The sequence below is a fragment of the Astatotilapia calliptera genome, chromosome 14, assembly GCF_964374335.1.
Source record: "Astatotilapia calliptera chromosome 14, fAstCal68.1, whole genome shotgun sequence".
Taxonomy (NCBI): Eukaryota; Metazoa; Chordata; class Actinopteri; order Cichliformes; family Cichlidae; genus Astatotilapia; species Astatotilapia calliptera.
This window is the reverse complement of record NC_137435.1, coordinates 37,206,458-37,221,658: the sequence shown is the minus strand read 5'-3', so window position 1 is coordinate 37,221,658 and position 15,201 is coordinate 37,206,458. Positions and strand designations below refer to the sequence as shown.

The 15,201-nt window shown below is 39.0% G+C and overlaps 1 protein-coding gene across 5 annotated transcripts in view; it reads right to left on the bottom strand.

The window, feature by feature from the left end:
* Positions 1 to 15,201, bottom strand: part of LOC113036074 (kinase suppressor of Ras 1-like) — a 58,380-nt gene that overhangs the window by 12,854 nt on the left and 30,325 nt on the right. For all 5 annotated transcript variants that reach the window (XM_080289083.1, XM_080289084.1, XM_026192116.2 and 2 more), the window contains 6 exons: positions 6,288 to 6,435; positions 4,640 to 5,036; positions 4,260 to 4,423; positions 4,074 to 4,140; positions 1,039 to 1,122; positions 878 to 939 (listed from right to left, as the gene is read on the bottom strand). In XM_080289083.1, the coding sequence (XP_080145209.1) occupies positions 878 to 939; positions 1,039 to 1,122; positions 4,074 to 4,140; positions 4,260 to 4,423; positions 4,640 to 5,036; positions 6,288 to 6,435 (922 nt within the window). The remainder of the gene's footprint in view (positions 1 to 877; positions 940 to 1,038; positions 1,123 to 4,073; positions 4,141 to 4,259; positions 4,424 to 4,639; positions 5,037 to 6,287; positions 6,436 to 15,201) is intronic.

The window sequence follows — 15,201 nt, the reverse complement described above, 5'->3', positions numbered from 1 at the left end:
CCACAAAGAAAAATATAATTTCCATAACAATTTTCCTAAAACTACAAGTTGTAGGATATTTTCCCACTTATAGAACTGAAAAAAAACCCCTGTATACCCACTTTTATCTAACATATTTTCCCTTACCAAAACCCCCACATTTCAATAGAGTTATAAAACAAATCAGTGGTAATCCCAGTATGTTTACGAATTCACTAGATAACAGACTAACACTTTTTTTTTTTACTCTCCTTTACTCATAGAATTGAGCAAATGATCAAGGACTGCTGGCTTGTAGGTAGCTAAATTTAAGTGGACTGGCTTTTATTTAGCACTATTCTACTCTATCCAAGTACTTAAAGCATTTATACAGCATGCCTCATTCACCCATTCATACATGTACTTTTTTTCTACGCAAGTGCTTTCTATCTAACTTTCACACACATTTACACTCGGCTGACTGTATCAGAGAGCAACTTGGGATTAGTATCTTGCCCAGTGATATTTGGCATGTAGACTGGAGTATACAGGGACAGAACCACCAACCTTCTGATTAAGGATGACCTGCTCTACCTCCTGAGCTACAGCCCCACCCATTTCTGAGCTCTGGATAACAGTTTCATCACAGTCAGGACTTTTCATACTGATATATGTGCGGCTGTGAGTAAGCACATAACTATTTGCCTGCACTGCTGTGCATGTGTTGCACATGCATGAAATGGACCAGGTAGTAAGTGAACATAGGTGAGGATGACCAACCGGTCACTGGTCAGGGCCACGAATGCTGGAAATTGGCCCGTTCCAATCTCTAACCAGTCTAACCAGATTTCTAATGTAGTCTTTAACACCACTAGACCAGTAAAGTCACACATCACTAAATTATTTTAATGTTGCTTACATGTAGCAAATGATATCCGACATGAAGGTGCATCTTTGGTACACTTGTTATGGCACTTTAACCTGTGAGGAGAAGAATACTCTAAATAGTACACTAAAGAAGTCATGACAAGTTGTACTGCAGTCTGACAGAGTGCACCAACTTATCTTTACAGTTCTTACTTGCAGTGTTTACACTTGACACCAAACATCATGCTCTTAGAACAAACTTGACATGTTTGGGAGAGCCAGGACTTAGTCGAAAACCTGCAAAAGAGAAGGAGAACAAATATGACAAATATATTGAGAAATATGTTTAAGAATTTAGTCAGGTGATAATAGATGACTAAAACCCTAGCCTTAAATTTTGTGACTGTATATCTAAATGTAGAATTTTAACTTAATAATAATTTCATTTAGAATGACTGACAGTGTAAAGTCAAATAGTAACTTCTGCATGCTGTGAATACAAAGGAATTCAGGAAAGAACAAAAAACATCTTGTTCATCAAGCTGTTCTTAGAGCTTTTTTTTCCTTAAGCTAAAAAACTTAAATTTCTCCTGATGAAGCCAAAGGCCTGATCACAGGTTCAAATATCATTTCAGTCTGCTAATAAGAATAACATTTCATATGTAAAAAGGAGTATAGTATTACATGTAGTACAGAGGATAGTATATCCAGTATAGTACAGTATGAAATAAACATACTATATGTTTACATAAAATTTCACTCAAATTGGACTCAAAGGCTATTTCATGGGCATTCATGGGCTATTCCTTCATTCCTTCAGATAAAATCAAGATCAACCTCGACCAGACTGACAGCAAGAAAAAAAGTATGGAGAAGGTGTGAAAGGGCTCATGAACCAAAGCATACCACATCATCTGTAACACGGCAGAGGCCGTGTGATGGCATGTGCGTGCATGGCTGCCAGTGGCACTTGGAAACCCGTGTTTATTGATGATGTGACACAGGACAGAAGCAGCCGAATGAATTCTGAGGTGCTCAGAGACATACTGTCTGTTCAAATCCAGCTAGATGGACAATGACCCAAAACATATAGCCAAAGCAAGCCAGGGGTTTATTAAAGGAAAGGAGATGAATATTCTTGAATGGCCACCTGATCTTAACCCAATTGAGCATGATTTCACTTGCTGAAGACAGAAAGGCAACAGCAACTGAAAGCTGCTGCAGTAAAGGCCTGGCAGAGCATTAAAAAGGAGGAAATACAGCATCTGGCGATGTACGTGATTGCCAGCAAAGGGTTTTCAACCAAGTATTAGCCATTTTAAGTAATTTATTCAATTACTTTTAAACCCCTGAAATTAAGGGATTGTTTTAAAAAATGTTCTAGTTCCTCACATTGTTATGCAATCTTTTTGTTTAACCCACTGAATTAAATCTGAAAGCCTGCACTTCAACTGCATTTGAGTTGTTTCATTTAAAATCCACGGTGGCGATGTACAGAACTAAAACTAGAGAATGGGTTTCCTGAAATAATGCAGAGTGAATACTGACAGCTGAAAGGTTTGAGTTAGATTTTTATAATTGCTCAATCTTGTACAGCAGTGTGTACACTGAATATGCTGACTCATTCACATGAAAGCCAAACTGCAGAACTGTTGAAAGCTGAAGTTCACACAGAAGAAGTTTCAAAGTAGCCAAACGTCTTTACAATGTACACTAGAAAAAGCTAATGACAAAAGAAAATTTAGAATCATCAAATAAATCGGAATGAATATTGAAAGCTGATATTCTTTAAATCACTTGAAAAGTTGTCTTATGTGTTTTAAACATCTAAACCCAAGAATCTTAAAATCTTGAAAGAAAAAGCAGAATATCTGCATGTCTACTCTAATCTGCTGTGTGTGCAGATCAATGACTTCTTCTCAAACAGGAAGTCAGTAAAATAAAGTCGAATGGACGGCAGCATCTTGTCAGAGGACAGTGTGACAAACACTTTAATCGAGGGTTCGTCAGCATCTTCTTAGCAGAGGTGGTGACATGCCACATTCTGCTTTTGTTGCTTCCTTTCAAACAGGAAGTCAGTGACCCACCTGAAAGTGGAGCTAAAGTTCACAAAAAGTAGCCTGTCATAAGATCCTGCAGAGTCCAGATTCTCTTTCACAAAAGGGCTTATTCAAATCTTTGGAAAGTCATCAACTGACACTAACCTGCTGAGTGTGTGTGTGTGTGTGTGTGTGTGTGTGTGTGTGTGTGTGTGTGTGTGTGTGTGTGTGTGTGTGTGTCTCTCTCTGCAGGTAAAATAGTTGTTAATCTTAAACTGTTTTGTGAGTTTTATTTTCAGACCAGGTCCATGTTAGCGGGGAGATACAGACAGACATTATATTAAGTTAGATGAGTTGAAATGTGGGAGAATCCACTACAGACAGGCAAATGGTTTCAGCTCTAATATCCAGCCAGAAAAGATGATTCAAAAAGTCATCTACTGACCCCAACTTCCCAGATTTGAACCACCTATCTGCTGAAGACAAATCCACCAATAAAAAATAAGCCTGGAGTTAACTGGCCAATCAGAACGCTTTATCCAGTTACTACTGCCATACTGTTACTCTGTGGCAAATTCCTGTCAGATTTCTCTCGGTGCACTGGTTGAAAAACTGCTTCTAAATCCAAAACCGTAATGCCTAAAAAAATAATAATAATTTTTTAAAACTAAAAATACAGAAGATGGAATGATAATAATCATAATAAAGATTAGGCTAACAACAATACTGTGAATGGTTATCTGCATTCACACTTGCACAAAGATTATGCAGATGATATGATCACTGATATCAAGATGATATCAATTTATTGATAAATGAATGTCAAAAGTTTTATGTTTTTAGTTCACTTTAGCTTCAGTTTCCAGATTTTATGTTTTGAAAATGTGTAATTTTAGTTTAGTTTACATTTTTGTGTTAGCCGTTTGTTTTTATATTCTAAGTGGTATCTCAAAAAAAGCCTAATATGTTTTAAGAACTACTGTACAGACAGACCACTTCATGTCATGTAAACATCCCAGACTCGACATGCACCAATTCCTCCTGATAGCTGTTGTGTTAACATTTCCTGTTTATTTTATTTGGCTTAAGTTAGATGCTCAAAATATTGTTTCAGTTAGTTTTCGAAACACAATATGTAAAATGCATCACCTGCAGTGGCCATAACATAACATGTGATAACTAGAAGTTTTTTTCAAACTGGTTACTGACCTGTGGGTTACAGCCAGGCCAATGTCTCTTCTTATTGTATGGGGGGAACTTCTCTGCATGGCTAGATCTGTGAAGAATATTAGAAACCAGCATATCAAAAGAAGAGATTCTGTCAAATTGATACAGAGAAGGGCCAAAAGTCTATGTGAACAGAAATCCACTCCGGTAGCTTTTATAGAAACTCACTGTCCAGTAAGATGGGGGCGACGGGCATCATGTATGGAGCTGAGGCTGGGACAGGGCCAGGTGTTTGGGCAGACAGCAGAGGTGATCTTAGACCTGAATCTTCAGAACTGATCCCAGAGCCGTTGATCTGAATAGCAGCCAACACTTTCTTCTTCTTACAGGCCCTGCAAAGACACCGACAAATTTGTAAATTCTACGGTGAAACCTCCTTACACTATAAATGTGATTCATGAATTACACTATAAGGATAGACAAAATGATTTTTTAAATTAGTTTTCACAATTGTGGAGATAAGAAATTGATTCAGGAAAGTACATAGAAATCTTCCTGTCAAAGTAGAGCTGAAAATGTATGACTGCAGAATTCCTTCTAAAACCTACTTGCGTGTCCCAGGATCCTCGTTGCGGTTGGTCGGCTGTGAGTCATGACTCTTGTTTTTCGTCAGTGCAATATTGGGAAGCAGTTGCAACAGTTTGCGAGAGGGTGGTGGTGGTGTGTGGGAGGACTTGAACGTGTGGGTCTTTGAGACCTGTGTTAGCGAAGGGGTGCTTGATTCCAAAGAGAACGGATCACTCATGTTCTCAGCTGGTACAGTTGGTCCCTGGTCATCTGAACAGGGTACCACTGATATAGAGATGGAGCGGCCATGATTGCTGTTGGGTTTTAATGAGGTAAAAGGGCTACCAGAGCTTAAAGAGGGTCTAATAGGAGAAAAGGGACTGCTGTCCTGTTGTGACTCAGAACTGCAGGAGCCTGAGTTATGCCTCAGATCACCTCCTAGAATTAAAGACAGTTTGGATCATTACTTGTGAAATACAATCAGTCTGATCAAACTTTTAACACCTCTGTAGGAGCTGAAAATTATACTGTATTATTTAGTGCCAATCCTCATTTCTTTATATTTTGCTTCCAAGGAATAACAATTTTTTCTGTATTTTTTTAAAGTGGTCATCAGCAATAGTCCTTTCAGATTTCTGTCTAAAGTTTTTCTTTTGACAGTGGCTGTTTCTTCACTCATTGTCAGTTCACTCCCTGTACCTGACCATTTTCCAAGAAGCATTTGTTTTGTTTGTTCAGCAACCTGAGACTGGCCTGTGAATTACTGAATGGATAAAACAGTTTTTTGTCCAAACATAACAGGCAACCTAGCAAAAAACTTTTTTTAAATTTGAATCTTTTTAATTTTAATGTAATATAATGTAATCTTTCATTCACACATCTTTAGCATGTCACAAAAACACATAATTTGTTCCATTTTCTTTGAGCTTAATCTATGAAAAAATCCAGTTACAAAAAATTTGACACATATAAAATAGTATTTTTGCACCAGCAAGTCCCTAAGAGTCTTATATACTGTACTTCCATGTATGCACACATTTCAATAAATTGTTTCCCAATTTCCTTGCAAAAATATGAAGATTAGAGGAGAGACTCCTTACTTTTGAACAGTGCTGCATTTTAGTAATAAAACAATTTGTAGAACACAAATGACAAAAAGAAATCCAAACAAAACTAGAGACAATGGGTACATTCAAATACTTAATTTTGCTAAAGAAGGCTCTAAGCAGAGTGAAGTGATCCTGAAGTCTCTATGCAGCAACCATAACATAAGCTGTTCAAAGTCTCCAAATGCTTAGGAAAAGAACTTCAATGCTTCATTACCTCCTTAAAAGAGGACACGTCAGCTGTCCTTTATGTGACGGCATCCTTCACAATATTACCCCACAATTCATAGCTGCGCACAATCTAACCATTCATGAAAAAAGTCAACATATGCTAGATTACATCTACCAGGTCACTGACAAAATTCATGGAAATATATTAATTTTCTTCAGTGGAATTTAATAAGTGGGGTTGTTTTTTCAGCATCTAAAACAATGTAGTAGCCACCTCAGATGATTAAAGTATGAATTGTAGCACTGCTATTAAAAAATTCTTGTATATACCCCTCCCGAAATATCCTCTGATGAATTATTCTACAAATGACTCATGAAAAACAAAACATAGAAGGGGAGGTTCTTTGGTCACCTGTTTCATTAACACTCTTTAGACAGGAGAGAGCAGTAGTGAGGCGAGAGCGATCCTCTGAGTTGGAGCTTAGGCGTCTCATCATGTCCTGCAGCTCAGAGCTGGACATCTGCAGCAAGCTGTCCACCGAGAGCTTCCCTGCTGCAGCCTGCATGACACAAGGATGACATATATCACCGACAGCTTAAGTTATCTACTGTTCACTCGCTTTTATTTATATGCCAGATTTTACCCAAAGTGTATTCCCGTTGACTTAAAATCCAAGTATACCAAAATATAAGCAATACTGCAACCAGCAAAAATGTGTAAACTAGAAAACGAGAGAAACAAAGAAAAAATGATAACCAAAAAACAAGAAAACCAAAAGCAGCTAAACAAGAAATATATATTTTTAAAATTCAATTAACTTGTATTTTGTGGACTTAGAGACATTCATCCCTCTGATCATCCTGTGGGCAGCGGTTCAGGAGTACCAGGTGACTAACGTGTTATTATGGGCCATTTAGTCACTGCAGTAAGTCGGACTCATTCCAGTGAGACCTGGACTCTGTCAAAACTGCCCTTTCTAAATGCTAAATGCTATCCATAACTTTTATGAAAAGAATTTGTGGGCCAAGGTCTATGAGAAAGCCCAGTAGCCTAGGGTTTCTGATTTGGTAGCCTCAGGATCATGTTCCTGGTCTTCACAGATGTTGTTGGCCTCACCAATGAGTGACCCCCAGCTTGCACTAGGGTGGTTTGCAGCTGAAGTGGCTGGGATGAGAATCTACACCTCCAAATCTAAGGTGTAGATTCTCAGCAAGGAAATGGTGGAATGCTCTCTCTGGGCCAGAGATGAATTGTTGGCCTGAGGGAAGGAGTTCGAGTATCTCAGGGTCTAGTTCACAAGTGAGGGGAGAGTGGCGCAGAAGACTGACAGACAGACTGGCACAGCATCTGCAGTACTGCAGATGTTGCACTGGCCTGCTGTGGTAAAGAGGGAGCTGAGCATGAAAGCAAAGCTGTCAACTAACTGGGTGATCCATGTTCCTACAATCAAAATGAACAATGAATAAATGAATGTGCTTCTCCCAAAGCGTGGCTACATCGGCTGAGGGGCTTGATCATTCAGGAGGGGCTTAGCGTACGCATGGAAGTAGAGAACCAGTTCTTGTAGAGAACCAGTTCCCAGTAGTTCAATTCCTTGGAATTGTTAGTCTGCTTGCCTATCGATTCTGCTTATTGGTTTCACTTGTACGTATGCTACAATCAGCTAATTTCAGTTTGTATGCGGAAAGAGGCAAATAGTGGTGCAATCTAAAGTGTGGATATGAACATTACTTTTATTTTTATTGCAAAAAAGGACACGAGAACAATGATAAACTGCAAACTGCAACCAAGACAGGAACAATGCCATTTTGCTGCTAACACAACTTCAGCTCTTTGCAAGCATCTGTCTGCATGACTGCAAACATTTTCTTCCTCACCACAGTGATTCTACTTTAGAGTCACTGTGGCGATCACAGTACCTTCAGCTACTGCTCATTTCTGGCCTTTTCTGTATTCAGTTTTATATTTAATGATGAAAAAGCATGTTCCATTTAGTTGAGATCAGGCAACTGACTTGGTATTTGAACAATAATTCACTTCTAAGGAAGAAAGCAACTGGAGGCTTCTAAGAGGCTTCTTCAGTTCTGAAATGAAGAAGCCTCTTGGATGACAGGTGAAATATAAAGAACTTCATTCAGCTTCTTTCCAAGCATCTTAGACTACTACAGTCCCGATCAAAAGTTTATCACTGCTATCACTGCTGAATAATTAAGAATAAAGATCCAACCATGCAAAATATGATTTTTTTTTCTTCCTATTTTTCAAGTGGTCTTAAACTTTTGACCAGACTGTATAACCTGATGACTTACACAGATAAAGACCTCATTTCATTACGTTGTTAAACTCTTAGGTTAGCTTTGCGGTATGCTTTCAGCCATTATCCTTTTACACTAAACAGTGCTATCTGTCCACTTTTGCAGAATTTGGCTAAATCTGGATGGATAGACAGACGGACGACAGATGCAGCCTGAACTAAACTGAAAAAGCTAATTGGATGACATGTGAAGAGGCTTCTTCAGTTCTGACGTCAAGCATCTGGCTAAATCTGGGCGGACAAACGGAAAAACCAAAAAATTTATTTTTGAGCGCAGGAATTTATAATTATATACAACAGTGATAAAAAAAAAAAAAGATTTCTTCTGGATCACTCCACAGTTCCCTGTACTCCAACTCCTGTCAGCCTTAAGACACCCAACCGCTGCAGCGCCATCAGAGAACTTCTGCAGATGGCATGTTTCACTGTTGTACTGGAAATCTGAGGAGTACAAGGTAAACCAGGAATGGAGTCCCCTATTGTGCCACAGTATTACTGACCACCACATCAGACAGCGTGCCCCCCACCCCTTCTCATTCGGCAGAATGAAGCGAGGGTATTATAAATCAAAAAACATGACTCTCACAATGCCACCAGTACCATCTAGGTGACAGTGAGCACACTGCAACAGGTAGGTAACAGCATCATCCACTGGAAAGAAAACTGAACAGGTTCACCTGCAAGCTAAGACGGGCAAGAACCAGTCTCTTTAGCACCTTCATGACATGACATCAAGGCAACTGGTTTGAAGTTATCAAGATCAGAAGGACTGGCTTAATTTAATACTGGTACTAAACATGATGTCTTTCATAGCACTGGTACTTTTTCGTGCAACAGACTCAGGTTGAAGAGATCCTGCGGGATGTCAGACAGATGGAACGGACGATTTACATTTTCTTTACCTCACTTTCACTCTCGCTCCAGCCCAGCACCCGTGACGTCTCTAAACACACAGAGCCACTCTCCTCAGCGTGACCCCCCCCCACCATGAAAAACGTAAGAAAGACTCTGAGACCATAGAAAAAAGGGTGGGGCAAGAGCATGTGACATTATACAAGTGACTGTCGGTGATCACATTGCGACAAGCATGCAAACAAAGAACTATTAGTTTGTAATGGATCCGAGTCTAGTCGTGTCAATCCTTGGCGAGTCAACTGGACAAGGGGTTTTTGATTGCTGAGGAAGTGTTGAGATTGGTGCTGTGTGAGGACGGGCAAGAGGGACTCCAGTACTGAACTTGTTGAAAAACAGATTCAGCTCATTGGCTCTAACCAGGCTACTCCCCTGCTGTTGTATGTCTTTGATTGAGTCTAGTGATAAGATGCATCAATCTCCACACCGCTTTGATGTTATTCAGCTGGAGTTTGGTCTCCAGCTTCTCTCGGTATATATCTTTAAACCTGATCAGTCCCACCATGGTATGTCCTTCTGAACTTGCAGCGGCTTTTTATCCATCCTGCATGTTTGCATACAGAAGGTCCAGAGTTTTATTGTCTCTGCCAACAGGTAGAGTGCAGTCCAGACTGATACGGGTAAAATCACCACTAATGGTGATGAAAGCCTCTGGATGTTTGCACCGTAGGTCAGCGACAGTCACTTGTATAATGTCACATGCTGCTGCCCCTGCTGATGTAGTCAAAGACAGTTACAGTGGTAAAGAATATGGGCAAATACTCTCAGTTAAAAGTTCAATGTCTAGCGAGCAGAGACATTCCTTCACAGTAACATGTCCTGGATCTTTCATCAACTAACCCTGCAATCCCTCCACCTTTCTTCTTACTATTCAGCTTGGCGTCTCTGTCGCGTGAAAAGTGAAAAAGCACTATGGTCCAGGTGCAGCCATGTCTCTGTGAAGCATAATATACTGCACTCCCAATACTCCCTTTGATGTCTTAACAGCCTACCATCTTATTAGCCAGAGACCTCACTTTTCCCATAGTGACCGATGGAACGGACGATTTATATTTTCTTCACCTCACTTTCAGCCTCTCTCCAGCCCGGCACCTGCGACGTCTCCTCTGATGTTCTTGCGGTATGACCAAGCTGGCTTTAGTCAACAGCGGTGTTTTGGAGATCACTAAAATGTGTATGTAAACACACAGAGCCACTCCGCTCAGCGTGACCCCCCCCCCCCATGAAAAATGTAAGAAAGACTGCGAGACCATAAAAACAAGGAAGAAAAGACTAAGGTCCATGGTTTATAAAAACTGAAAACTTGGAGGAAAAAAAGACTAGATTAGATACAACTATAAATAAAATATATAGAAAAACTAAACTAAACTGAAAAAACTATGGGAGGCACTGCAACAGATTGCCACTCTCACAGTGAATGAAAAAATGAGGCCATTTATCGGACTGAACCTCTGAAAATAGGGCTATATATAAAAAAATGTCTGTAATTTTATAACAGTTCATGCAAAATTTTAGTAAAATCCCTCAAACTAAGCCTGCAGTTTAATCATATTGATTGTTTTCAATTTACAGTCTACTGTGGTGAAGTACGAAGGCAAAAATTATGTCTTTGTCCCACACATTACAAAGGGCACTGTAGCTACAATATTATCAGACATTCCCCGGAATACAGAGTGAAAAACAAATTTAGGGAGAGGCAGAGGCATTTCCTTTGAGATAACAATGAGCCTGCACATTAGAGGATGAAATTAAGATATGAGGAGGCAATGTGATATCACAGGGGTGTTCATTACAGTCAAACAGAATGGTTTTTTTTAAATCACACATATCACAAAGGCCACCAAAAGTAAACTTCAAAATGAAAAGTGGTAGGAAGGGATCTTTCAGCCAGTTGTGATGTAGTCTACTTTGTTCTCATCATGGTCCAAAAGGAGACAAAACTTATTTCACATCTAGAAATCTAGAAATAGTTGACCTTCTAGAGCAGGGGTGTCAAACGTGTGGTGTGAAGATATATATATTTATGTGAAAAGGTGAATTCAGCCTTTCACCACCACTTACATTTTTTTATTGCAGACTGAAATTTGAGGCAATATTTGCACATTACCATCCATCAAAATTAATCAAAAGTTGTCCTGTAAAATCCCATATTTGAGCAAACTCTAATAAAAACCTTCACATTTCAAAAGACAACTATTAATGCATAGTTATAGGTCACAAAAATCCAGAAGAAAACACGTAGAACATATTTTAATATAAAATCCTTAGTCACAAAAATTAAGAAAATTATATTATATTGTCATTCTACTTTCATGTTGAATTTAACAAATATAACAAGCTATATATTTTTTATTTTACTGATAAAACAAAATATCAGTAAATAACTGTTCTGGATTTTCCAGATGGTGCTCTCGTTTTAACTAGGAAAATATTAAATATGTACATATTTTTCATTTTAGAGAGGTGTTGTCCTGGGGGAGTGAGGTACAGTTTTAAGCATACTATGGGGGATTAAAAATTCAAGCAGCAACGTAAAAAAACCCATACATAATAATTAATATAGCAAAATAATTAAACAATTAAAAGTGATGAAAAAGGGATAATTTTACATCAGTACACTTCCCAAGCAAAGCTGCTGTGTCTACGTGACACATTTGGAGTCTCATACAAGATGCTAACCCTTAACGCTTAATCCTAACACCTAACCCAACCCTAATGCCTAAAACCACGACCGCAATCAGTAAGCTGACTGTCTAAATGAATGCAAGAAAAATTGCAATAATTATATATATATATATATATATATATATATATATATATATATATATATATATATATATATATATATATATATATATATGTGTGTGTGTGTGTGTGTGTATGTATGTATGTATGTATGTATGTATGTGTGTGTGTGTGTGTGTGTGTGTGTGTGTGTGTGTGTGTGTGTGTGTGTGTGTGTGTGTGTGTGAATAACAATTTTCTTGCATTCATTTAGACAGTCAGCTTACTGATTGCTGGCTGTATATAACTGTATATGTATATTAAAAAAAATTCCTGAAAGTGTTGCACAATTTGCACATTGTTTTGCAGACTACTGAATCTCTGCTCATCTCCACTTCTGAGAAACTGTGATTCTCTTTTTATAAACCACCTGTTTCTTTTAGTAATACTTACTTTTCCACTCTTTTGTTGCTCCTAGCTTTGAATAAAATACATACACACTTGTGCACACTGTATGGTTTAAACACAATAACTCTAACAATCTTTGTGAAGCACAAATAGACACATACTGTACACACAATATCTATGTGTACGGCAACTAATTCAGTTGCACAGGTTGAGTCAGGTTTCCAAATTCATGGCATGTGTCTGAAACAGGCATATCCGAAAACGTTAGAGCACTTATGCAAATATGTGATGTCTTGATGAATCGAGCAGGTATTAGAAGTTTACACAGCACCATTCTCGCATGAAAATATCTTAAAAGTTTATTTTGTGACCCAGACAGAGTAATGTTTCAAACTCCGCCACTCTGTGTTCCTCCGCCACTGCCTCGTTTGAGTTTTGGACGAAATGGATTCTGGGATATTGCATTTCTTCATTTCGAGCTAATTGGAGACCAGAACAGCCAATCAGATTTTTTTGCATCCAAGTCTGTGATTGGCTGGTTTTGTGGCACAACTATAACAGTGCAGAGAAAGAGTTGAGCGTGCACGGGCAGAAATGTTGAGAGCGCGAGCAACACATTGTGAGCGAGCGCAAATACAAAAACTGAGCGAGAGGGGCTGCTATTGTGTGTGTGTGTGTGTGGATAATAGCAAACACTGAAATACATTTTTTGCACGCAGCAATGAATTTTGTTCACTCAAATTCAGCTTTTCTTCGCTCAAAATAAATTTCTCCTTAAAATGCAACACTTACACCTGCAAACTTTCTTTTACGTGCACTCAGAATAGTGGCACAAAAATAACGCCATAGCAGCACAAGAGTCCACATCTGGGTACTCTACAAGATTATTCCAAACAGCTGGAATATCTGGGGAGTAGATACACTGGAGAGGAGGAGAGGTGTGACGCCATGTTCCAGATAACTTGGATATTGAAACTTAGGAGTGATGTCACTCCTGAGTTAGCGTGTTCCCGAAAAAGCACGGAAAAACAGGTTGGTTCTTAGGAAGGTAGAGTCATTCAAATATCACTAACAATATAGTATAATGCTTTTTTGTTTCATTTAACTCTGGGTTGGCTGGGGTTGTTCTGACATTCTGAGTAGGAAAATTGAGTCGAAAACTTGGAAATTCCAACTTTCAACTTATTCAGGAACACACCGTGAGTCCATAGCAAGTATGGAAGAAAGAAGCACCCAACTTAAAATATAACCATTAATCATTCTGTTTCTTTTTAAATCCACATTGCAGGGTCAGCAGTCTAAACACCTGGACAGCTCTTACAGCTCTTTTGATTCAATTCAATTCAATTAAATTCTACTTCATTTATATAGCACCAAATCACAACAACCGTCGCCTCAATGCGCTTGGAGGCACACTAAGCCAGCCAAGAGATATAATCTCTCCAGCTCATCTTGAGTCTACTCCCAAGCCTCCTTCCAGTTGGACAAAATGACTCACTGCCAGAAATCATTCTGGCCAGATGCCCAAACCACCTCAACTGTCTGCGTTTAGTGTGGAGAAGTGCTCTATTCTGACTCCCTCCTGAATGACCAAGCTTCAGCCAGTTTCTAAACAAGAGTCTAAACATAGATTGACCAGTCAATTGACAGCATCAATTTCACAAAATATAAAATGCACCACACAGGTCCATCACTGGTGATGTTACAGCATTCTGTTTGTCAATCTTAAACTCCACTCTCCCCTTACTCATGAAAACTCCTCCACTTAAGGTAGCACCCCTTCACAAACCAGAATGTGCACTCCACCCTTTTGCAGCTGGGAACTATGGCCTTAGACTTGGTGGTGCTTATTCTCATCCAAGCTGCTTCACATGATTGCAAACAAGTCCAGTTTGACTTGGAGTTCATTGGCTTGATGAAGCAGACAGTCTTAGGACAAGATACTAAGACTACCAAACCTCACACTTTCTAAAAACGGGGCTGTACCTAGATATTCTATTATGAAGAGAATTGGTGAAAGGGCAACCCCAGTCCAACACCCAACAGGAATGTCTGACTTAGCCCATACTTCCAATCTGAACTCTGACAAAACTTTTTAAAGCTCAGCATTCAATGTTATCACCAAAACTTAGGTTCAGAATAGATGTGTCATTTAGAAAGGATGAAGCGCCATACTCACATCTGTTGTTTATGTAAAGCATGTTGCTTAAGCCATTGTACTGCATTTCTGCAATATTACCATCTTTTCCAAACCTTAACCAGAACTCCCAGAGGCTAATCAGAAAACATTTAAACAATGATGCTGCTGCTAAAAACGAACAGTTTTACTTTGATGTTTTGGTGTAAAAAACCTGATGTTAGTGCAGTTAGTTGGTACAGTATTACACTGTTCCAGAGCCTTGGCACCACAGACTGAGAGGCTCTAACATCCCTAGACTTCAGCCTTGTACAGGGGGAACTAATAGATATTAAGCTTGTCAGCGAAGACAGCGAGCAGTAGTCTATTTCACAAGAAGTTGGAATAAATAATCCTGATGTGATGATGTCATTTTGCATCACGAGCCACTTACAGTCCAATTTGATCTTAAGAGGCCTGGACCAGTGAATTTCCCTTCACTGAGATTGATTTTACATGTGATTCAAAGTCCAGAGAGAAATCAAATGTTACACCAGATTATGAACACTGGTCTTCACAAATAAGCAAAAGGAAGCAATCATTTCTAATTCTTGAATACATATCACGAGGAGTTATAATAATAGCGTCAGTCTTGTTAGAGTTTCAAACAAGGCAAACATTCAGCTACTCTGGTCTATCCAGCTGGTGAGACTTCAAAGATTGAATGATGCTGACTAAAGGAAGGGTGTAAAAGGAAAATTACAAAGGACCCAGAATTGAACCTTGTGGAACCCCTTTGGTTAGAGAAGCAGTGCAAGCTGAACTTGGAGAACTTGCTCGCCCTAACAGAG